This window comes from Antennarius striatus, chromosome 5, assembly GCF_040054535.1.
Source record: "Antennarius striatus isolate MH-2024 chromosome 5, ASM4005453v1, whole genome shotgun sequence".
NCBI lineage: Eukaryota > Metazoa > Chordata > Actinopteri > Lophiiformes > Antennariidae > Antennarius > Antennarius striatus.
This window is the reverse complement of record NC_090780.1, coordinates 15,035,393-15,061,807: the sequence shown is the minus strand read 5'-3', so window position 1 is coordinate 15,061,807 and position 26,415 is coordinate 15,035,393. Positions and strand designations below refer to the sequence as shown.

The 26,415-nt window shown below is 40.4% G+C and overlaps 1 protein-coding gene across 4 annotated transcripts in view; it reads right to left on the bottom strand.

The window, feature by feature from the left end:
* Positions 1–5,709: 5,709 nt before the first annotated feature.
* LOC137595121 (vitamin D3 receptor B) overlaps positions 5,710–26,415 on the bottom strand; it is a 36,263-nt gene continuing 15,557 nt past the window's right edge. For 3 of the 4 annotated variants that reach the window (XM_068314974.1, XM_068314973.1, XM_068314972.1), the window contains 8 exons: positions 24,264–24,411; positions 23,213–23,343; positions 19,353–19,549; positions 17,139–17,238; positions 14,762–14,942; positions 13,112–13,263; positions 11,839–11,955; positions 5,710–11,254 (listed from right to left, as the gene is read on the bottom strand). In XM_068314974.1, the coding sequence (XP_068171075.1) occupies positions 11,001–11,254; positions 11,839–11,955; positions 13,112–13,263; positions 14,762–14,942; positions 17,139–17,238; positions 19,353–19,549; positions 23,213–23,343; positions 24,264–24,409 (1,278 nt within the window). In that variant the 5' untranslated portion in view covers positions 24,410–24,411 and the 3' untranslated portion in view covers positions 5,710–11,000. The remainder of the gene's footprint in view (positions 11,255–11,838; positions 11,956–13,111; positions 13,264–14,761; positions 14,943–17,138; positions 17,239–19,352; positions 19,550–23,212; positions 23,344–24,263; positions 24,412–26,415) is intronic. The other variant, XM_068314975.1, reaches the window with a different exon arrangement.

Genomic DNA, 26,415 nt, shown 5'->3' with positions numbered 1-26,415 from the left:
ACACCTTGGGCTTTGCCACCGTGAAGTTGTTTAACTACCTCGGCGACTTCGCCCCAAGAGACTGACTCGAATCCCTCATCATCCTCCAGCTCTGCCTCTGCAACAGAGGACGGGTCAGTTGGGGTAGTTGGATTCAGGAGTTCCTCAAAGTGTTCCTTCCACCGACCAACAACCACCTCAGTCAAGGTCAACAGTGTCCCATCCTTGCCGTATACAGCTTGGATAGTCCTCCGTTTCCCCCTCCTGAGGTGTCGGACAGTCCTCCAGAACAACTTTGGGGCCGTCATATAGTCCTTCTCCATGGCCTCTCCGAACTCCTCCCACACCCTCTGTTTTGCCTCCATCACAGCCGAGGCTGCAGTTCTTTTGGCCCGTCGGTGCCCTGCAACTGCTTCAGGAGTCCCCAGGGGCAACATGCCCCTGAAGGCCTCCTTCTTCAGGTGGACGGCTTCCCTGACCACCGGGGTCCACCATGGTGTTCTAGGTTTACCGCCCCTTGAGGCACCCAAGACCTTGAGCCCACAGCTCTCAGCTGCAGCTTCAGCAATGGAAGCTTTGAACATCGACCATTCAGGTTCAATGCCCCTAGCATCCACAGGGATGCACGAGAAGCTCCTTCGGGGGTGGGAGTTGAAGGCCTCGCAGACCGAGACCTCCTCCAGACCTTCCCAGTTCACCCGCACTACTCGTTTGGGCTTACCAGGTCTATCCAAAGGTTTCCTCCGCCAACGGACCCAACTCACCACCAGGTGGTGATCAGTTGACAGTGTCAACTGTTCGACCGAGTGTCCAAAACACACAGTCGAAGGTCAGATGATACGATCACAAGATCAATAATTGACCTCCGACCCAGGGTGCTCTGGTACTAGGTACACTTATGAGCAGTCTTGTGTTCGAATATGGTGTTAGTTATGAACAATCCGTGACTAGCACAGAAGTCCAACAACATAACACCGCTCGGGTTTAGATCAGGGAGGCCCTTCCTCCCAATCACACGCCTTCAAGTGTCTCCATCATTGCCGACGTGTGCATTGAAGTCCCCCAGAAGAACAATGGAGTCCCCTGCAGGGATCCCATCAAGGACCCCTCTTAGGGACCCCAAGAAGGCCGAATACTCTGAACTGATATTTGGTGTGTACGCACAAATAACATTCAGAGTTTTCCCTCCCACAGCCTTAAGGCGTAGGGAGGCGACCCTCTCATCCACCGGGGTAAACTCCAATACAGCGGCGCTCAGCCAGGGGCTTGTGAGTATCCCCACACCCACCCTGCGCCTCACACCTGACGCAACTCCAGAGTAGAACAAGGTCCAACCCCTATCCAGCAGTTTGGATCCAGAACCGAGGCAATGCGTGGAGGTAAGCCCCACCAGATCCAACTGGTAACACTCCACTTCCAACACAAGCTCCGGCTCCTTCCCCGCCAGTGAGGTGACATTCCACATCCCCAAAGCCAGCTTCTGCCACCCGGGTCTGGTCCGTCGTGACCCCTCTCGCCACTGCCACCCATGTGGCAGCACACCCGACCCCATCTGTCTGCCCTGCGGGTGGTGGGTCCACAGGGGTGGGAAGAATCCACGTTGCCTTTTCGGGCTGAGCCCGGTCGGGCCCCATGGCAGACCTGCCCACCAGGCGCTCGCTGACGGGCCCTCCGTCCAGGCCTGGCTCCAGACGTGGGCCCTGGGCTTCCTCCAGGCAGGGTCACTTGTTTCCCTTTTCTGTTTTTCATGGGATCTTCTGGAACCATTCTTTGTCTGGCCCTTCACCTGAGACCTGTTTGCCTTGGGTGACCCCACCAGGAGTGCAAGACTCCCGACAACATAGCTCCCAGGATCCTTAGGGCACACAAACCTCTCCACCACGATAAGGTGATGGTTCCTTGGAGAGGAACTATCACTATGTTCACTAATCCTGTACAAAATAGTAATGATGGTGTCATTGCTGTGAATCAAAAAAATAAACAAAGCGGCAACTCAGTGAGTGAAAAATTCTAAAACATTCTGTCAAGCTGTGAAGATCTGTAGATCATCATAAAAAACTAACAGAGAGTGAAGATAAAGAAGAAAAGGTGGAAGACATACAGAAAAGAAAGCAACAATTACAACTGCAATCATCATAGAAAGATTGCACATACCAGTAACTAAAATATCTGTTGATAATACAAGAAATGAATGAATGAATGAATGAATGGATGGATGAATGAATGAATGAATGAATGAATGAATGAATGAATGAATGAATGAATGAATGAATGAATGAATGAATGAATGGCCCTCCAGGCCAAGGGTAGTCCCTCCTTTTTAGCCTACTAACTACTTTGACCAAGTCAAAGTACCAAAATAAAAAAATATTTTTATTTATTTCTAAATATAATGATAATTCTTTATATGTACAATATGTACCTTATATAGCTGCATGACCCCATTTTGCACAATGCAACACAATTATCTCCATGCATTTTTCATCATGTCTTGAGTTTTGTCTGAATGAGTCATAAATAGGTGGGGCCCAGTAATGCCATCAAGGAGGCGTCACATTTCCTCATGTTGGGCTTCTTCTTCTTTTTAAGTTCTGGAAGTATCCATGAGCTCTGGGCTTCAGCTGAATGTCCGCTTGTAGAGTGAACATCTCATCTTCCACTCCAGAAGAGTTCAGATGAAACATTCTTTCATTCATTCATCTTATCATCTGCTTCTTGTGCTGTGTGGGTCATGGGGGTTGCTGGAGCCTATCCCAACTGACTTACGGCCGAGAGGCTGGGGACACTGAGTGTGGCGCTGATGCACCGCTGAGCCACACGAAAGACGAACAACCGCTCAGTCTCATATTCAGACCTACAGGCAATTTGAATGACCAATTCACCTGAAGTGCATGTTTTTGGAGGTGGGAGGAAGCTGGAGACCCTTGAGAGAACCCACGCAGACACGCGGAGTGACGCAAATGAATAAACTGCATGGCACTGCAGTATTGAGGAGAGATGTTGCAACTTTAATCTGAAAGCGTTTAGTATTTACTAATTAGTTGAGTCAGCTGCTTTAAGGAATGCCTCTTTGACCGTATCTCTGTCTTGGAAGGACTTCTTGTTCTTAACCAAGAGGTGACTCACCTGGAACGATCCTTCAGTGTTGGCTTCGACTTTTGGAGTTGGTTGAGAGGAAAATGTTTACTGTTAGGGCAAATGGATTTTCACCTTCACCTTTCTCTTTCGGCGGCAAGAGAAAGGTCAGTATCATAGTTTCTATGAACAATTCGAAAATGCCTGCAAAGGATAATCATAGACAAAGGGTTAATGGAATAATACTAATACTAACTAATAATAATACTATGTAAACATGATTGTCAACAACAATAACATCTACCACAAACCGTAATCCATGTGGCAAAGTGAAAATCATTGCTATTTCATTTGGAGAAAAATAAATGCAGCAAATAAAGCAGAACTTAATTTAGCCTGATTATCAATGGAGCCATTGGACTTTCTGAGATTGTGCTGTCACTGGTTCACCTTAACTCAGTTGAATGATGCACAAGACTTATCTGTGTATGTGCAGATAGTCGTACATGCCCTGTGGAGAAGCATTGTGTAGAGTTCCTCGTTAGTCCTTGATATATCAATGCCTGAAAGCCCGTACCTAAAGGATGCTGCTGCAGCCATCTACCCTCATGCACAGGCCCAACGGTTCAGCAGACCGCAGGAGGGCAACCTTATCAGCAAGCAAAACAAGTGCTTCTGCTGACAATTAACTGTCGCACAATGACTGGATATCTCTGATAACCTTTTATTTGTTCCTACTGCACATCACCACTCATGCAATCTTGTTCCAAGTGTGACAAGCAACAGAGATGTGAGCTGAGGTGAGTCCAAATCTCCCACGACATATTGCACATTGATCAGATAGAAGCCTGTAGCCGATGTGCGTTCACCGGCGTCTTGTTTTCTTTTACACCACACAGCTCTGTGGTGAGGTTGTCCAGCATGACCTAAATGATCCTAACAGTTCCGGACGTCAGTGTGTCACTGTGTGATGGGAAAGTGCCCTCTAGTGGCCAAACTATGTAATGAAAAATATGTTGGAGTAAAAGTAATAAAGGTGAATATTAAATATTCAGTTCACAGAACAAATTTGTGTGTGTGTGTGTGTGTGTGTGTACAAAATAAAATAAAAATCCCTGTAAAAACAGTAAATATAATAAACTTGATGAAGTATCAGCATATAATGCCCTGGATTATTATTTTCATTCTGCTATTAATGTATGTAGTTGATTAGCAAAAACAATTTAATAATCAATGATTAATTTAATTTGATTTAATTAACAACTTTTGTTTGTTGGGCTCAGGATCCTGTTATAAACAGGACGCTCAAATGAGCGAGGATTACACTTGTTACTTGAAGTAAACTAACAAATCTTGTGATATCATAAAGGTCATATCATAGTGATATCATAAAGGTCAATTAGAGTTCATCCAATCAGACTAATACCAGAGAGGTTAGTGCAGCTACGTATGCGTGTCTCTTCTCTAATACTTTGGGAGGCAGAGTAAAGATCAGATCAATCCATTGTAACAGCAAGGTTAAAACAAGACCAGAGACATTTACAATGCTCATCAGAGCTCTATTAGAAACATGAAATCTTTACTAACACGCAGTCACATAAATAAGATCACATAGCCGTCACAGGACCATCCAGAGATGACGACAGGTGAGAAGTGATTGCTCGGATTGGCCTATTTGACAAGTGAAGTAATCCTTATTATGTCAAGAACCACTAAATAGTGTAAAACAGACATTCCACCATTATTTTAAACCACAAAGGTCAGTCAATCTGGAAAATTGCTGATTTGAATGTATATTAGGTTATCTGTTACAAAGACCTCCTAGTGCTATGCTGAAACAGGGTCTTGTGACGACCAGGAAAGGAAGAACAGGATTACCTCTGCTAATTACCAGCATCTCAGATTAGAGCCTGCATGAATGCTTCACAGAATTCTAGGAGAAATATGCAGGTTATCCATGTAAACTAAGAAACTACAGATGCTGACTTGTGAACTGTGTTCTGATAACAAGCCGGATGTTCCTTCTCCTTTTTAGCCTGGAGGCTCAAGCATCCATGATTTCCAAAAGGGATTTAAAACCAGTTTTCCACATAAATTGTGTGATGAAGATGGATCCTTTGTACTGTGTTCAACATACTGTTGTAGATTTGAAACATGTCATTTGCATTTGCACATGCCATACCACCCAACATGCCAATATTGCCATGCCAAAAAGTAATTAACCCATGTTGATTATTAAAGGACTGATTATTTTATTTATTTGGGTTTACTGTGATTTCCTTATAGGTGGTATGGAGTGTGATGTTGGATGTTATTGCATGAATGGTGAATCTTCTTATGGTACTTTATAAATAGCTATTAAAAGACAGAGGCAGCATTTAAAGAACATGTTCTTTTTTATTGAAAATATTTTATTGTGTAAATGTTAACTAAAAATATTTGCTGCAGGACTAAAACATGCATTGATCTCAGGAAAAGTTGACCCCCTTTAGTGGTGTTTAACTATGCGAATATATGCAGACAAAGGGAAAAAATTAAATAAAAAATAAAGAGCACGTTCTGCAGTATTCATCAAACTGATTCATGTATGAGATTTCACTCCTTATATAGATGAACATTGATTGCAGAAAAAAAAATCACACAGCCAACTTCTATGTACAACTGTTTATTTTTGATTTCCAAAACATCTGACAAAAATAACATTACATAAACACCAATTTATAATAGAAAAAAGATCTTTGAAAAAATGAGACAAAAGATAAATTGCCATTACATTAGAATATAAGTGACATTTCGATAATTGGAGCCATATCATGCTGATCTACACAGGCAGATTATGGCAAGTAGATTAATCATTATGCATAAGTTACAAACATTACATTAAGTGCTTTTGTTGGTTTAGGCATGTTTTTAGTGAATGTGGCATGATTTGGGTTCACAATGCAGGGTCAGAATTCAATGCCAAATTCAGATTTGCTCCTCAAAAACGATCAATACTCATGGCTGCCTAACTTCCTAAATGAGAGGCCAATCTCTAGACAACCTTTTGACTCAGATAAAGTGAAGCCAGCTTCATTAACCCTCCCCTGCATTAAAAGGCTCATATTATGGCACACAGCTCGGGGCAGAAGTGACCATGGCAACACTGTTTCTCAGTATTCACTGATCACTAAAAACTTTTCTTTTATTCAGTGTTTACCTGAAGCAGTTTGACATGAATACAAAAATATTTTGCAATAAAATGAGTTGTTGCTCCATTAACACGATACTAGGATCTGAAAGGAATTTATTTATTTTTTTCAATAGTTTTACAATAATCACCACTAAGTTGTGTATGTTTCAAAAGACAGTTTTCCAGTGAGGCTTGTCTTGCCACTGGGGCTGACACTTTGGACCATGCCTACATTATGTAGTGTCAATAACGCACAACTTGGTGACGCTCCAGATAAAAAGCAGCATTGCATGGATATTGAAAATTTTCTTCTCTTATTTTGACTTGTTAGACCAAACACTGGCAGGGAATGATGACTTTAGGACAGGAGGAGAGGTGAAGAGACACAGACAATATGGAGGAAATATACTGAATGAGGGACAAAGTAAGGATGGCTACTACAGAGCAAAGACCTCGCTAACAGTACCAAGCAGAGCACAAAAGCATCTTGTTTCTCCTACTGTCACCACGTCTTTCAGCTGGTTCCCTCTTTACAGCTACATTCACTCCACTCCCCTTCAGTCTGCCCTTTAGGACTATAAAAATGAGGATACATGGCAACAATTTCAACAGCGCGCCCTATTGACAATTACCAACATAATCCAAATGATAGCATTAAAGGACAAAGAGGACTGACCGGACGGAAGAGTTACTTTTTTGGGGGAGTGAATGCAGCCTCATCCTAGCCTGTCTGAGCCCTGCTGGTCAGGCACTATATTAAAAAAAAACAAAAAAACCCCAAAAAACTCCTGGTATTTTGTGCGTTAAAAGGCAATGGTAAGTTTGAGAGAAAATAAAGTACAAAAAGAAATATATGAATGACTTCATTAACTGGACTCTCCCAAATCTGTGAGACATCTGAGGTAATCATTGAAGTATGACTCATTAGACAGCAATAAATACATGGATACAAATATTACAAAAGTAAAAACAGAGGCAAATGCTTAACGCGAAAGCAAAATCGGAGCTAAAAGAGGTAGTTTTTTTTAGGTAGATTATGGTGTACATCCATTTTGGACACTCCTTTTATGTAAGAACTACATTAAGTTGACTCCATTACAATCCCTGTCCTAATAAAACAAATGGAATAATGAAGAATGAAGAAATAAAACAAAAAAACTTTGCAGCTGATTTCTATGAATGACATCTTACATGCTTTTACATAGAGGGTTTGTAATGGCAACTGTGATACAAAGAGCAAAAACAACCAACAACCTAAAATCAAGTAGGCTGTAAGTGTAGCTTGCTGGTGATAATGTACCAGACGTTCTGTAATAAAAGCATTGTTACTGTGTTATTCTGCCAATTATAAGGAAACATTACCAAAGGTGGGTCCATCTTATTTGACAGCAGATGTCCCTTGATGTGTTTTTCAAGTTTCTGTATTTTAACAACTGCAATATAAAGTTAAAAACATACAGGTTCAGAGCAGCCTGTCATGGTAAAAAAAAAACCCAACAGGAAACTCTGGGGATGCATCATATTTACATTCTTAACCGTAATTGTTATGATGTTGTACACAGTTTCTTGGTTCTGGAACTCACTGGGAAAAAACTCCCAAAAAGTCCTAACATTTAATCAAATATAGAGTTATAAAATGGAAGCTGACATTCCCTTCTCCTATGATAAAACGTTAAGTGAGAATTTGCCTAACGCTGTGGGCTACTGACTGAAATCTACTTATTGAATTAGCAGTTATATGATACATCCTCTCGACTCTTCCTGTTCAGTTCCCCAGGAGCAACTCCTCTCTTACCCTGTTCTCGTGTGGAGTGAACTTTCCCCCATGGCACTTACATGTTCACCAAACCTCCCACTGTATTTAACATACAAGAATCATCAACACTGGATCTCAATCTTAAAACATAGAACAGAACAAATTCAAATCCATATCCACATACAGAAGTATGTATTCAGAGAAAATCATCATGGAGCCTCCTTTCAACTTCAAAAGTGTTCAGTAACCAAGCACGTCATACCTCTCATTAACTGGTATACTATACATATGAGTGGTACTGCCTAAAGACACTCAAGTCTCAACTCCTTGAAGTTCAATCACAGCAGAGAGATTTGTGGGACACATGGACTTTTATATATTATATATATATATATTACATATACTAAGTAAACACAGTGATTTTCATGAAGAAAACCAAACTAAATATGATTATGTGAACATGGAAACAACCATAAACTATTTAACCCATCTGTGCTATGCAGACCACATATGTGTCTATCCCCGAATATCAGCTGATGGAGTGTCACAGTGACAAAAGGCCATCTGGAAAAAAAGCCACAGTGACTTAAAGTCCTATTCTAACCTAATCCGGTTGGTTTAAAAACAAGTGGACCAAAACAAATTAAAGCCAAAACCGTTTTCAGCTCAACAATGCTGATGCTCAATCTCTCCCTCTCTCCGTCTTCCTCAAAGATCATGTCCTTTCATAAAGGCAGCTTTTGGTCTGACTTGAGGACAGCTAAAGGAAATATTATTTGCCCAATAGATTGACAACTCAACTCTACATGACAGCCAAGTTGTCTTTTTGAAATCCTCTGATTTTGTCAGGATTTTTACTTCTTGGAGGAACTGTCTTGATATTAACAGACATATCATTCCGTATATGTTTTGCATAAACCCACATGCAACAATCCATACACCACTGGCCTCTAAGCATAAGCATATTTGGTTTTTAGGCCAACAGATGCTGTCTGATGAAGCATAAGCCAAAGATGACAGCAGAGAGGAGGCATTCAAGTTCCTATCATTGATGCGCTTATCTTCCAAAAGCCATAAAGATCACATGAGTTTAGTAGATGATATAACGAGAACATCCATGGCTCTGGAGCCATCCTCTGGATGTGCTTTAATGTTTCAGGTGTATAACTAGCTTGGTCTATATGGCTTGTACATTGAGAGCAGCACGGTATGTTTAGCTTTCTGAACATGAACCTTGGAAATTCAGCAAATATATCAAACCACCATTAACCAAATAATATTCTGATAATTCCAAATCAATCAATAGGAACAACAACAACAAAACATGAAAAAAATCGCTTAGTGTCTCAGAACATGGTTACAATGAGTCAAAAGCAAAAAGTGTGGGGGGGGGGGTGAGTGGGGGTGTCATTATTGTCTTTGCATATATATTTCTGAAAAATGTTTCCTTAAGAAATACCTAGGTAGCCCTATGTACAGCAACAGACATATTAGATTTACTGTTTTACATAGAAATGGTATTTACACAATGCAACCACTAGAGGGCTGCGCAGCATACATCATCATACAGGAAGGCCTGGGTGTAGATCCACAACTCCACTAAAACCAGGCCGTCCGACATTCTAAAAAAAATCCACTTCCCTGTCAGAAAATGAGAGGGGTGTGATATCTGTGGAGGTCCGAAGCAGCTTCCAAAGCTCTCCACCCGCTGAGCTCACGGTACTGAGGAGGAACAATTCATGGAATTGTCATTAAAGATGAACAGACATGTCAAACAAAAATCATCAATTGAAATTAAATCCAAATCTATGCCAATTCCAAGCATGGTATGCAGCTATATATATATTACCAATACAAGCCCCTTGCTTTGGCCTCAAAATACTATTCCAGTTAGATTTGGCATATTAGCCCTTTAAAATCTGTGATAATATAGATAATGTCTGTACATCACTACAGAGGCTTAAGTAAATGGTGGTATAACAGTGCTTAGGATACATGTGCTAGTAGCTAATTATTTACAAGGAGGAAACACCTTGAACAAAGGAGAAGAATAGAGAAGGACAATTTCAAAAGAAGAATAAGCCACACTGTAGGCTTTGTTTGATTGAAAGTTAGCTGAGTAAAAGTCGCACATTTAGTGGCTAAACCTCGCCTCGAAATCAGGCACCCCAAAGTCCAACCAAAACATCAGTAAAATGAAGACTATGTTATGTACTCTGAAGTAAATCTAGACAATGACACTTTCCTTCATAGACTGTGAGGCCTGTCAGTCAACTTGCCAACATGTGAAATGAACCATGGAGCAGCCAAGTTATTTTAGGTACAGGAAGCTTTTTGAGAAAGGAGTTAACCATACTTTTGGTGAAAGGTGAAAGGCATGTGTTGTTTAAGGTCACAAACAAATATTGTCTCAGCAAAAAAAACAAAACAAACAGAAAATAAAAGATTTCTGACCTATTAAAACCTCAAAATAATGTGCAGGACCTGCTTTTCCACTGACAAACTGAACTTTCATCCCTACTGTATTTCAGTTATTGTGTGTAAAAGTGACTCGTTTCACAGAGGTGAATATAAAACATCCCCCGTAAAACGAAGAGGTAGCTCAACTGAATGGCTAAATGAGTAATTGAGTAAGCTTGTGTTGGTGTGTGCGGATCACAGACACTAACAAAATGTCCAGGCATTTGAAGCAGCTGTTGGTTGATTTAAAAACAAACACTGAAGTAAATAGGCAGCAGCTCTATGTAAAGTTTGATTTGTGAAGTCCTCATGTTTGCCGTCTCAGCATCTCCTGGCTCTTTTATGCCAAAAACGCCACACGCACACGCACGCACGCACGCACACACACACGCACGCACACACACACGCACGCACGCACACACACACACACACGTACGCATGACTCATGCACGCATAGACATGCACACACATCACTTTCGCTCTTTATCCTCCACACCACCATTTAGCCCACTTCCCGCATCTCTGCCTTTCTCCACCGCTACGTTTAGGACGCATCTTCTAGGAGACTTCGCTCCCGAACACCTCCAGCACCAGCGGGGTGAGCTGCATGCTGTGCTCAGGCTGGAAGGAGAGCGAGCGGTACTGCTTGGAGTGCTCCTCATTGAGGCTGCGCAGGTCGGCCAGCTTCTGAATCATCTTGGCGTAAAGGAGCCGTCCTCCAGGGTGGTGAAGCTGGATGAAGGCCTGCAGGGTCTCTGACAGTCGGTCTTGGAGGGCTTCGATGCGTGCATGATCCTGTACGCCTGGGCGATCTGCAGGAGAGGACATTAAAGATATTTAAATTTGTTACGCAAGTAAAATCAACAGATATGAACGATTAATCTTGAAGTATGTCATTAGAAAACCGAGGCCTACAAGGTTTTTGTTGATTGTGAATCATATTTATACCAGAACAAATCTTATGATCACTGTGTTTGCATCCGTTCTATCCTGGTCAGGTGGCTTGCTATTTTTAGATCAAGGGCACATCCATGCATACTTAAAAAGATTCCGCACATACACAAATGAATACAAATATCCATGCATGCTTGCTTGCATAACTACACATGTATAATACATGCTCTATATTTTCTACTGATGAACACTGTAGCGTGGACATGAAGGTGTACCAAAAAGAAGGCTAGTGCTCACCAGAGAAATGAAACCCGCTATCCCCGGATGGCAATGCGTCAACTGACTTTAAAAGCACATGTTGAGCTTTTGCTACAGAAAACTATACATGAATATATACTCTCTTTGAAGAGCAAAAATAAAAAGGAACGTAACAGATCACTCATGAACAATTCATGGTGACCTGCTACGTATTCCCTCCTCCACTCCGTCAGACCTTCAGTACCTGGTGAAAGCAGGCAGATGGCCATCAGCAGCACATGTTCCTCCTCTCGAAGGTTGAGCTTCTTCAAGCCGACCTGGAACTTCACCAGAGGCTCCAGCAGCTCCAAAGTGTGTCCCGCTGCAGAAGGAGGACACAACACGTTACAGAGGAGTGGCTCCATACTGTATCACAGAATGAAGGCCCTCCAGGGAACGTTACCATGTATGAATATTTCATTCTGGTTGTTAGACTCATGTCAGGGGAGGGGGTTTTTTTGCCTGCTGTTTACTCTCTAGCATGTTAATTAAGAAGTAATGGATGGGAAATTCCATTTATCTGGAATTTTAAATTTGATCCACGTACATGGCACATCTCTGGGGTGAGCTTTTTTTCTAGCAATGTAAATGATTATCAAAGCTCAAAGCTGTTGAAGTGCTGATGAAATTGTATTTTTAAGATCCAATATTTTCATGAATAATAAAATACTTAAACACCGCATTCCACCTTTAGTTGAAACAGTTGTTATTGAGACATTAAATTAGGATGCTTTTTTTAAAAAAAAAAAAGCTTTTTCCTGGAAAAACTTGTTAACTGTACCAAATTATTTGATTTATTGGTCAGTCCAGGAGAATCACTGTACTTGGCATTGACATACTGTATATTTCTAAAAACATATACAACTGTGACTATAATGTATAACTTTAAAAAAAACACAGACTAGAATCAAAATACCTCAAAGTAATGAGTACAAACTGTTTGTTTGTTTGATGAAAACTTGTGTACTTTTACGGTTGATGAGTGGACATATGTATGCACATAAGACATTTTACAAAGAGAAGCACAACACAGCTGCTTTGTACGGTCCAGACTGGTTGTTTTGTGCGATGACCAGGTTAGACATTCTTTGGTTAATCCCAAAGAGAGTTTCGTTCGAAAAGCAAATGGAAGAAAAGCCCTCGGGGACTTCTGTAAACGCATTGGACTGTTTTCTGTAGAAAAACATGCCTTACCATCATTTTCCTATGGTGTGTGTTTGTGTAAATCCGTGTGAGTACAGGTTGCTGCCTGTAAGCTACACACATTTCCTTGTCTTCCTCTATCATACAGTACACATCTTACTGATACCACACTAATGATCCAGTCACCTCATTACCTTTACTTCCTTCAAGACCTAATGAAAGACTTACTGACCAGCATGTGTTTTTTTCCTTTCTTGAACATTCACATACATGCTCCTTATCATCAGCTTGTCTTCCACTTGTCAAAATGTACATTTGGCAGTATTTAGACTGACCTTTGGTGACATCACTGATCTGGTATTTAAAGTCAGGCCCGCCACAGCTCCAGGACATGTCTTCCAGATTGAAGCTCTGATTTGAGCGCAGCATGATCACCTCGATGGCACTGGACTTGAGCAGAGCGATCTGGTCCTCTGCAGTTAAATCCCTGCATAGGACAAATGTCACTAAGTTTGTGATGCAATCATCCCATAATCAATCATCCCATAATACAGGTAACCAGTAAAAATTCCACACGTATTATCCCCTTTCATGGTCTTAATGTGCAGCTGCTGTCAAATTAATTGAAAAGGTCTTGGTTATAAATGGCTCAGTGACTATGGGTGAAGATCAGTCAAAATCTACTAGGTTTATTTTACACAGCTTCTGTTAAGCCTTGTGTATTGAAAATTCAAACCATCCTGCACGCAACTAATGTTATGAAATGTCTCTTGATGTTTACAAAATGAAGTTATTTTAAGTAAGAGGAGACATGATTTAAACCTGCAGATCTTTAGGGGAGGGCTGGGTTGTTCTTCAGGGCTTAGGCAGAAGATCATAAAATGACAAACATTCCAAAGATAATCTGACCACCTCCATCAATCGCCGCCAGTGGGAATGGCAACTTTCAGGAAATACATGCCTCGACTCGTTTCAGCCTTGACTTTGGAATGACCTCCAGTCACTGGGAGACTGTCTTTGTTAACAAACTCACTGGGTTTTAGATAAACCCACTGAAAGGCAGCAGTTGCCATTTGTGGAGGATGAGGAACAAACAATGAAAAGGCCTCAGCCAGTAACGTTGCTTTAGGGACACAAATAATTCTTTATTTTACCGTCAAGCTGAGCTGCAGAGAATTCTTTTTATCGTATATTGTTTTCTTCTTATCTATTAACAATCATCCATGTAGCACTGAAAGTTAAACATAGCACAACTTTACTGTATCAATCTTATCAGCTCATACACAAAAAAATGTGTGAACAAATAGATAGGCTGAGGATGATCATGATGACAAGCAGATGACTGCTGAGGAACAGAAGAGTGTTTTTCCTCTACGGTTAGATAATCACCGACTAACCTACTTAAAGTGCTGAACTTCACTCTCACAACATGACTGTGGCAACTTTATCCAGTGATGGAAGAACACATCATGAAACATTGTCCAGAGTGTGCCAGCTAGCTGTAATAAACAGTCTATCAGTAATCTGTGGCCTTTAGACCATGGCACTGTGGCGCACTCGACTAATCAGGCAGAAAAACAAGTTTGTGTGCAAAGTCTTCAAAGCACATTCGGGTAAAAAGTCACTCAGAGATGCATGAATAATAAAAGAACATGAAACTTCTTTCTGTACACCTGAATCAATTTCTTTATGCAAACATTAATTCCACAAAGAGATGAAGTCTATTTTGAGATCACATTGGTAAGATGTGACCAGTTTACCGTTATATTTTGATCATTTGTGTTCTTGAAAATGTTTTTTAGTAATCTTGTGTTGGACATTGTGAACAGAGACTAATGTTTTAGCCTGCCTTTTTTACTGAGGAGTCAAATTCTCTAGATAAGACATGTTTGTTTTCTGGCTAATAACAGTCATTAACAGATAATGCAGAGTGATGGGGTCAAAACTATGACGGATGGGATGACGCTCACCACTCACTCACGTACCTGAAGCCAGGGATCATCTTGGCAAAGCCGATGACCTTCTGGATGCTGTAGGAGACCAGGTCTGCCAGGTGGGGCAGCATGGAGAAGCTGGAGCCCTCCTCCTCGCTGGAGTCGGGGCTGCTACCCTGCTCGTGGTACATCATCAGCAGATTGTTGAAATTCATTTTGGTGTCCACAGACTCTGCAGTGAGCAAATCAATAAGGGAAAGGGGAAAAACATGAAAGAAGGTTGAGAGGAAAGAATGGAAAAGGGCTCGTACACCAAAGCACAGGATCATCACACGATTATTTAATGATTACACAAAATAATAGCAGGGTGTGTGTAGAAGATTATGTGCCATTACAACGCTAGCATCCCCTTTCTACAAATTTACTCGTAGATCCGTTTCCATGGGTCAGGACGTTCCCCACTCATTCAGCAAGTCTCATGAAAACCTGTCACAGCGTATATGTCATTAATAAAAAATAGTGAGAAAAGCAATATGTTTGAGGAAATGAAAAGAATTCATGAATTATGTTTAATGGGCAATGAAAATGAAAATTTTATGATTTCTTCCTAGGCATAAACAGGTGTTTGACAAACTTATGGTTTATATAGTCATAAAAGCCTCATCTCAAAATATTAGACAGAAACACAGTTATAAATCTAGAATCTGTTTCTTTTTCACGTATAATCTAATCGATTGTTTATTGCTATTTGCCTGAACAAGGTCCATTAAAGTTGCTGTGATGAAAAGGCATGGGTTCTCTCTTGTCATGTACCCAACCCTTCTACAGAGGATCATGCACGTCTATCAAGCCAAGTCTGTCTGACAACCATCTGAGGATGAACTATACTCTCTGTTAAACATCTCAGAGCTTTCCAAGGTCACAGGACAGCTAAATGACTATGCATCTAGATTGTGGAGTGTTTTAACCTTTGCCTCTATTTCTTGGTGATGTAACAGAGGCACAAGAAAGCCCTTTAGAGATGACGGTAACTATTGCCAGCAAACTACTACACAACGACTTAACAGCTCAAGAAGACATTTATGGATCCCAATCTCATTATAAAGCAGAGAAAAACATTTCCTACTCTACTAATAGATCCTACTCTATGCAGTCTGATATGTTCGACTGTTACACAGTCCAGTAAACATTGTTGTATGTTCTTGTATAAGGAACTTTAGACCAATGCAAATCCCAGACTGAAGTTCCTTGAATGCAAACACATGTAAAGACACCTGGTCAATAAAGATTATTCCAAAGTAATTACTAAAGTAATACCGTATATTGTATGAGCAATACCGTCGTTAGAAGAATAGTTAAGAGACAGAAAAATATTTCCAGGCAAGACAATCACAATATTATCTACAAGAAAAGGAATGTAGATTGTACAAAGGTGAGAAATTAGCTGAACTGTGTGTGGTTGAACCAGTATTTAAATTAGGGATTTCATAATATTGTGATAAATTGATATCTGTGACTTGTTGATGCCACGACTTTTATTTTGATATCCTTGTCGAATGACATTAAGCAAGAATCTCACTGACAAAAAGTTGCCCTATGCATGGGGACAATAAACTATAACAAACTTATAAATAAACAAACAAGCAAAACAAATAAACAAACACCTGAGAAAGCATTACCTCTTGACACAGAGGCAATCATGGAGTGAAGCCTGCATTTTGATGAAAGAAAGGATTGACTAAAAATACACAACTGTCAGGGCAGTAGGCATGGGACAAAAGGTTATATGGCAGTGATGATAAACATGCAAAGCATGAAGAGCTGACAGGGGTTGTTTAGATTCATGTCTCTGCTGTGTGTGTGGGAGGTCGGCCGTATGACAATATTCCTTCAGTCGAACGCTGAAGAATACATGGACAAGGTAATGCTTACTACTAGGAGTACTGTGTCTATGGGTAGCAACTTATCCAAAATAAAGCAGATTATCAGAAAGTATATTAGCAGGCAAACAAATGAAATAATAATACCAAAAAAAATGCCTTTAATATTAAATGTGGATATTTTCAAGTCAATAATACCTCTGGACAGGTCACACACCCACTTTTCCTGTTTTTATTATAACACATACATACATATATACAGTATATATATATACACACACACATTTATATATATACACATATATATATATATACACATTGACACACACACACACACATATATATATACATACACACACATATACTGTATATACATACATACTTATTTTATATATATACACATATACATATATATACATACATATATACACACACACACACACACACACACACACACACACACACACACACATATATATATATATATATAAATATATATAAAACAACTTTAAATGTAACCTAAAACAGCCATTGGTTCAGATTGATACCTGGAGAGTGGCTGAAGGAGTCAGAGGAGGCGTCGGACAGAGAGTGAAGGGAGGCAGCCCTACTGGCACTCCGTGTCACTGGACCTTCACGCACAGGAGGCTTCACAAGAGAAAGGGGCAGAAAGAATCTGGATTGTTTAAAAGATCTAAACACTTTGAACAAAACAAAAAGCATAAAAAACTTCAAACACTCAGGATGCCCTGACACAGGTAAATTTCACTGAGGAGAGATGAGTAGAAAGAAATAACTTTGTACGGTTTCCTGTTGTGCACAGGCAATGAGTCAAGCAGCTATCTTGGTATGCTTCAATGTTGAAACTTTAAAGTTGAAATCAGTCTCCAGTCTTCAAGCAAAACATACGAAGAGTGTTAATGATTGTAGCATGGCAGAGCTGGCTCTGGTTCTTATCCATCAATCTGAACACTATCTTAACAAGGTCGCGTTTAACTGTTAAAAAGAACAACAAACCTATTTTATATAAAAACCAAAACAAAATACTTGAAACTAAACACTACTTAGAAAGAGAAGACCTTCACTGAGGAAGCTCAGAAGACTCAGAAACAGCCTGTGAAGATTAGACCAACATAACAAGTCCTTGACCTTAACACCTACCTAAAGAATCTGGAATCACATAGGTATTATTATTAGTGCTGTCAGGCGATTAAAAAAATTAATCAAATTAATTACAGGATTTGTAATTAATTAATCTAATTAATCGCATTTTAATCTCATACCTCCTAAAGGCCCCCAAATAAAGAATTTGAATTCTAGGACATTACAAAATTGTAGTGCATGACTAATCAACAGAATACACCAAGATTTGCTGCCAAGATTTGAAATCCACATTTTTATTGGTTAAGAGTGCTTTATAAATGAAAATCAAAAGAAAAAAGGTCAAGCACATCAGCAAACCAATTAGGCCAGGCGAATTTCTCAAAAATGCAATAAAAATAGTTAAATGACATAAATAAAATTCAGAAATAAAATAAGGTTCAGTCTCAAATTCTTTAGTAAAAAAAACTATTTTTTTTCTTCAAATTTAAGACATTAGTATATGTTTTATTGGTGTATTTAATGAATTGTGCATTAATGTCACCTTTTTCAAAGAACAAAACCAAGACTGCATGAACTCACATGAAATGACCTACCTGCTGTTGTTATTGAGAGACTAGTTCAGATATGCATGGCTTCACCGAGGCAAGTGCTACTATGATGTCATTTTCACAGCAAAGTCTGTTTTTGTTGTTTTCCATGCAGCTTAAGGAAGTGCTCCTTTATTTTTGCCAGTGCCAGACTGGAGTTGCTAAACTTGACATTGCAAATCATGCAGAACGCTCACTCCCATCACGTTCCGTTATACAGTACATGTAAATTCACGTTGCAAATATTCGTCTGACCACTTTCTTTTTTTTGCTCAACATAGTTACCATGAATTAAATTATAAAGAAAGCAATCAGATGACGTACCATCATGACAGACATAAATCGACTGAGTGCGCAAAATCCCCTCTAGCACAGTTAGGCTAATCGATGTAGTGTGATCACCTGCAGCCAGTGATGGCTAAGGGGGGTGTCTCATCACGAATTGACACGATGTGTCAAACGTACACAGTGATTCCTGTATGTTCTGCAAAAACACCCGAGTGGGCTTGCCTCGCTCTCCTGTGTCACGTCCATCTCTGTTGTCAGCCACCCTGCTTTTGACAAGTGGTGAAGGTATGAAGTGACGTCAATGCAGCCTACGGGCCAAATTTAATATGCTTGTGCATTGACTTGCCACTCACGATTGTGTTAATTTTTATAGCGCGTTAATTAACAGCGTAAAATTAATCTAATTAACGTGTTAAACTGAGAGCCCTAATTATTATCAGTTTGATAGTAATTTAAAAAAAACATTCAAGGTTGGTGAGGGGGTGGGGGAGGTAATTCAAATGATTTTTAATCACTGGGTGGGGAATTATGTTCATTATGTTGGAGCAGGAAATAGACATATAATGTTGCACGGATGTTTTTGCAATTATTTTACAAAGCATTTTTCTTTCAAATACTTTATGGTTAATCGCTTTACGTTTATTCAAGTATCAACCACTTTATGGTTATTCATGGAAATCCATGTAAACAAGCTAATAGCAGCGAAAGTGTGATGTCCTTGACAAAGCTAATAAATGTGACAATGAAACAATATGACTATGAGAAGTGTATCATGACACAAACCCTGAAGCGGCAGAAGTCGGAGTAGGAGTCATCGTATGTTTTGTGGTGAGCCTCCACCAGCGTTGCAATGACCTGACTCTGTTCATCGGTAAGTCGCGGTCGTCGGGCCTCCCTCTCTGCCTCACGCTGCGCCTCCTCATCCTTTCTCCGCTGAATCAGATCCTTCTTTCTCTGCACTTCCTCATCAGTCAGAATGACTGAAGGTATAATGAGACAAAAAGTGGGTGACAAAAAGGGGGTGTTAGAATCAAACACACATGAAAAACAAACTGATTTAAAAAACAAAAAAGGAGGTGAAGCAACAACATGAGGAACAATGTTTTTAAGACAACAGATATTAAGAAAATCAAATTTTTTTCAGGTACTCCCTAACCCGACCAACTCCTAGAATCTGGTAAACAAATGTTTCCTGCATCAATGAATATTTGGAATTTTATGAATTCATGGCCGGGACCAAATCAAAACGATCGGATTTTGCTAGAGTGCAATTTGTGACATAACAAATTGTGCTCTGTGATTGGACAAAGTGATTCACGATATTGATTGTTTGACATCCCCAAAAGGATGGCCATACCCGACAGGGAGTTTGTTCAGGCTATGGTAGCATTGTGCGGTAATGTCGTAGCTCAGAGCTACACTCTGAAAGTTCATCACAAACTGTTGAAGTCAGCTAGCATTTGGCTAACTAGTTAGCTCCGCATCAGTCATGCTTGTGTGTGTGTCCGCTAAAGGCGTATCCCCATCAACATAGCGAACACAGCTGCATCAATCCACACCGCTCCTAAACAAACAGCCTCAGCCTTTATTTACAGCCTAACAGATATTCACCGTCACCAGTCAAGGGTTACTTCAACTGACATAAAGCCTGCATGTGAAATAATCCAGGCAGAAATAAAGAGGTGAAGTTAACACTCATTCCCAGCCTTGTGAGACACAACTTCCCCTGCTCCAGCTGTGTCATAAGAAGTTCTGCCCAGACCAGTAATCTGACTGAGATAGACGTGACTGACTCTGTAACCATTACAGGATGTTATACCCCTACATTTTCCTCACTGTAGGTTAGTGGATGCAGAATAGGGAAAACAGGGACAGCGCTCGACAGCCAGTTCAATATACAGTACTCAAATGCTTTGGCTTACCTTTCCCATGTTTCATTTAGACTGCGATAGTTTCGCTCCCTGCGATCTCTAATTTTCAGTGACGATTGTCGAGAAACAGCGTTAATTACGTTCTGTCTTTAAACATCTGTTGTAATTTTTGTCCCATTTGCATACACTTGTGTGTTTTAAATTGTTTGCGATGTTTATTGTGGTCTCAATAGGATCAGTCAATGTAGTGTTTACATAATGAACAACGGAGTCACGTTCGACTGAGAATGTGGCTCTACGCTCAACGCAGAGAAATAAAGTAATTAACAAGAGAGACAAACACAAGAAAAATAGGAGCAAAATACGTAGTAATGAAATTACTGCAAGTTAAAAATGTTCCAGACGGAACGCTAGTGCCTGCGTATAAGTGGCACATGTAAACAAAATGCACATGAACACGAGGGGTGAGGAAAGTTTTGATAGAGGGCGCTCAGGGGGTAGGGGGTGGAGATAGGGAGCTGAGAGCCACGCCCCATTAACACCGAGCATTTGGGGGCAGAAGTGATTTTATCAATATTCAATCAGAGATATTGAGGACCACAGATCACCTTGGGACAAGACATCCCACATACAGTGTACTTTAGTTAGACATCTGGCAGCTGAATGACATGAATTTAAAAAAGCATAATATGGGACCTTTAACATAAAGCTTTATGCCTTTTAAAGCTATTTAGATTGTATATGAGTTTCACATTGTGATGATTGGTATCTCAATAAAGCTTTAGGGAGGTTGTTATTCCATAGAGGAAGACCATGGGAGGGGATAGGTCCATTTGGAGACCCCTGCTGCCATGAACAACTGAAAGCATTGTCTTTGTTCTGTTGGCTCCTTGTTGTTCTAGCCACTGAATTATTTCACAGAAACACAGAGAGAAAGAGCTGGGCCTCAACAACATGTTGCTGTTTTTGAAACCACAAAGCTGTTGGCTTCCGTTCACACATAAGTTACGTTAGCACTAGTTCTGCGGCTTTGGTGGTATGACCAGAAAAACTGGGAAGACAACATTATAGCATTATGCTGGAAGTCAAAAGCCTATTCTTGAAAGAGGTCAGTGGACAATATACGGATATTAGGAGTAAACAAGAAGAAAAGTGTACCTGCTATTTACAGAGAATGAAAATAAACAAGACTGTGTGGAAAGAAGAGGCCTTGCTGGAGTGAACATAACAGCAGGTGTTTAAACTTCAGATGAAGTTTACTTGCAGTATACAATATGGGGAGGCTCCACCAGTTCAAACAGAACATGTAAACACCCTGATGGGGCAAAGACCCAGAGATGCTTGTCCCTAGTCCAAATATTATATAATAAAATCAGAGGGGCAGGATGCCCCCAATACTCCAAACAGCAGGACTATCTGTACAACTTTTACTACCATCTGAAAAAAATGGGGAAAAAGAAAATTGGATATGTTCAAACAAAGTATGTACAAAGTGTGTAAGTACTAAATTACTCAAATTATTCATCAAAATCACAATTTTAAAAGAACTCATTAAATCATCCTAGCCTAGCTAGGTAGTCATACAGGTAGCCCTCAACCTACAAAGACAATTGGATCTGAGAGGTTGTTTGTTGGCTAAAAAGTTTGTAAATTTATTCAATTTCAATCTGTAATTGCAGGTGGAAGAGTGGGAAATGCTGTTGTTGCCCGTTCGAGTCCTTTCTGTGCAGAGTTTTCTCCATGTCTGCTTGGGTTCTCTCCTGCTTCCTTCTCCCCTCCAAAAAATGCAGTGTAGGTGGATTGGTCATGTCAAAATTTCTCTCAGGTTTGAGTGTGTCAGTGAATGCCTGTTTGTCTTTTGTGTGGCTCAGAGGTGCACCAGTGACACGCCAGGAAAGTCCTCCTGCCTTTCACCTGTAGTCCGCTGGGATAGACTCCAGCAACCCAAGTGACCCGCAAAAGAAAATACATGGATGGATCTATACGGTACATTATTTTCTGCACTACAAGGCGCGCTGGACTACCAATGTGCACTTTCAATGAAATGGCCTATTTTAAAACTTTTTCATATATAAGGTGCACTGGATTATAAGGCACATCTGATTATAAGGTGTATCTGATTATAATGTGCACCTTAAATGAATGGCCTATTTTAAAATTGTTTTTATATATAAGACCCACTGGAATATAAGGCGCACTGTTGGTTTTTTGGCATATGAGGTCATTTAAATGCCATTCTACTCTAAATAAGAAAGTACTATTCCCTAAGACTTACCAGAAACAATGACAGAACATAAAAACAACACATAAATGAAATAAAATACTGTAGTACCGTAACATAACTAACCTTTAGACAGAAGGTACAGGAGGAGAGAGGTAGAGTTGTCTTCGGACAGATCATCGCATTTCTTTACCACTACCACTATCATCAGTTGCCTTTTACTTTTTGCCAATACCCTTGGCATTAGCTTTTACCTTATCAGCCATAATAAACAGTAAATTGTAAAAGGGTGTTCGAAGCCTGACGTGCTGAGATGTTCAAAGGGACACGTACTGCTGCTCAGCGGGGGTTGTGGCAGAAAAGGAAACTATAGTAGTTGGACATTGCGGCGCGCAGTTCCTCGTATCTAGAATGTTCATATGTTGAAGACTATCTGTAATGATTCACAGTTCACTGGAATAAACGGGCTATACTCAAATCACTCCATTATATAAATAAATGCAGTAAATCACATGGTGTGTGGTTAAGTATAGCCCCGTAGATATACTTACACTCTTTCATCATGCCAATGTCCACACAGCGTTTGAGCCGGCATGCCTGGCAGTGGCGCCTGTTATCCTTGGTGATGGTGCAACTGCCGTTAAAAGGACACGTGAAGGAAGCCTTGCGCTTCATGCTGCGTCTACACAAATCACACACAGAGGTACATATACAAAAAAGTTTAAGAAGAAAAAAATGTCATGTAGAATAAATTCAGTTAACGATGTTCCTGCTACTAGGAATCTGTGTGAACTCCAGTGATGTCAGTGGTTGTTCTGTGATATGCCTATGTAACAGCATGCTTATGTTGTAGCTCTGCTCAATTATAGTACGCAGCCTTTTGAGTGTTTTTGCATACATGATCAGGTTGGAATGGAAGCATAATTTACCCTAGAAGTGAAGCAATGTAAATACTGACGACTTCCAAGGTTTCTAGAGGTAAAAGACGAGGCTTGCCAAACGGTGACGAGAGCATGATGATTTAATCAGTAAAGGAATGAACATTTACGTATGAACAATAACACACTGATGTGAGCAGACACACACACAGATAAGCATGCTTGGTGAGAGTTCAAACACGGGCCAGCTGTCAGATGAGGAAGTACATTACCAAAACATCCGTTTTTGTTTTTTTTCTTCATCCTCTCCCTATAAATATCAACAGTGTTGGGGAACAGACATGCTTGTAAATCTGTGACTGGCTCAAGCTTAGCCTTAGTCAAACTGTGGTACGTCTACAGGACTAATAAGATATGCTCCACCTGCTACTAGGAATCTGTGTGAACTCCAGTGATGTCAGTGGTTGTTCCGTGATATTATGTAACCGTGGGTGGTAATTACATCTAATGTGTGAGCAACTCAGTGGGTGGTCTCATATATGCAAGTTCAGACCTTTGTTTGCATGCTAATGTGCATATATGTCAATAACCCGATTAGCATGCATCTCTTTTCTTTTACCAAGGGGACATGAGTAATTTTTCTGCATTGCACTGGGTACACTTAGTGTGTGGGTACGTTAGGTTTGCCCATTTTGTGCCTGATATCAGATATGCATTCTGGTACCTGAAAAAACCTTTGCAGCCCTCACAGGTCATAGCATTAAAGTGGAAGCCGGTGGCTTTGTCACCACAGACGCCGCAAATCCGTGGCACATTCCTATCGAACTCATCAGGGGCCAGAGTGGACGTACTCACAACCGTGGACTCCATCACTAAACAAGATGTGGAGGGAGAAAGAAATGTCAGCTCCTGTTTAGATCCAACACTAATTTTCTCAATAGTATCAGTCAACATGAAGTCAGAAACATGAAAGAACATTTTAAATTATTGTTTCGTGACACACTTCAAATAATGTTTCATCTGTTACGTGTTTCATTTTTTCATAAAAACAATTTTAACTGTAACCCACGGGGTTTCGCAGTGAAAGCTCCAAAATGGGTTACACCCAGGCCTTGAAATTAACTTTTTTTCTTGTTAGCACTGGTGCTCCCAAATTTAGAAGTGAGTAGCACCAGCAAAGACTTTAGGAGCACCTACCCAAAAGCAAGGCGTACAGACAATATATGTAACATAGCATGTATTTTATTCACAGAACCGTCGACACTTTTGTAAACATGTTTGTAAAACATTAGTTGGGTCTCCTGGCTCTCTGTCCCTCTCTCATCCATCTTTTCACTGAAGGCCCAGCAACAAAGTTCTCCTCAGGAGGACCCTCTACACCAGGGGTATTCAATTAAAAGTCACGGAGGTCCGGTTACAAAAATTTCCTCTTAGTAAAAGGTCCAAACCCAAGTCCAGTTTGTGTCTTATAGCCGGTCCCTATATGTCCACATTATCATTTATTATCAATTTTCAATGCAGGATATGTTTAAGTGAGTGCTCTTTTACCTCACCATAAATAAAAGTAGACCCAGGCAAATAAATTTTAAGCCTTTATGTTAGATTGAAGAACACACAAACCTCAGAATTAAAAAATAAAGTGCAAAAAGCACTGAATAATCCTTTTTCTCGTAAATTAAAGACATCCCAGCCTAAAGAACTGAAGGCCTACACTCCAAGTACAAAAACATCAACATGTTCAGAAAGCATGAATAAAAACTGGCTTTTTTAGGGGAAAAATACAAACAGAACTTTTTTCATGAGAGAAAGGGGCATGTGCCCTGCCAGTAACCTTGTCGTGGTCACCTTGTGGTGGTCTGTGTAATGTTGGTGAAAAAGACCACTGGACTTGATCAGCATCTTTTATTGCTGCATGTATGTTCTCTCCCCTTTTGTGTGTTTCATAGTGGTGTTACACTCAGCAAAGAGCTCCTTATATTTGTGAAGGAACCTGACACACACACAAGCTACAACTCATCCATGTCCACAGATATGCATGGTGCTCTCTGAATAGCTGCATCAAGATGTTAATATTTCTGATTTTCTGGTTGCTGTTGAAGCTGGCATTGGGAGTTTTTCCACACATCTCATCTTTCTGCTTTCCCCCAAACAAAATGTCAACAACAGCTTTTAAGCACTTCTTCACAACTGTCCCATCACTAAAAGATGTCTTATGTTGCCCCAAAATCCATCATGTGTGAACATGGTGAACATTAGTGAACATTCGTTTGCATTTTCCTCGGTCATTTTGCCCTCAGCTCGGACTTCAGGGGATAATTCTGCGCAAAAGATCTGTGCTTTGTTTCATAGTGGTGCTTCACGTTACCACTTTTAATTCATGCTATGTGTTTACACCATATGAGGTGAAATGGTTTTGAACTGCCTGACGGAGGAATAAACATAAATTTCGTCCACTAATTGTTGACCAGCGGTTTTCCTCGTTGGAGCTATGCTGTCTCCCTTCTACTGTGCTCCGCTGTAGCGGTAAACTCACAGTGGTAGCGAGCTGTCTCACTTCCTGGTACGCTGACAGCAGGGTAGACAAACAATCTGATTGGCTGAACTGAGTGGCACTGTAACCGTATTAACTGGAGGAGCAGCAAGTAAAAATTCGCCAAGAAAATCTATTCTCGTGAATTTATCATGGAGTGGACAGAACCTTCACGCGGTCTGGATCCGGACCGCAGTCTGCCATTCGGTGACCCCTGCTCTATGGAGAGAGAGAAAGAGTGAGAGAGAAGAGGAAAAAAAAGGTGCACCAGATTTTTTTCCCTAGTCGCACCGGTGCTCCCAAATATATTTAATAGTCGCGCTGAAAAAAATTTGGGCGTATATGC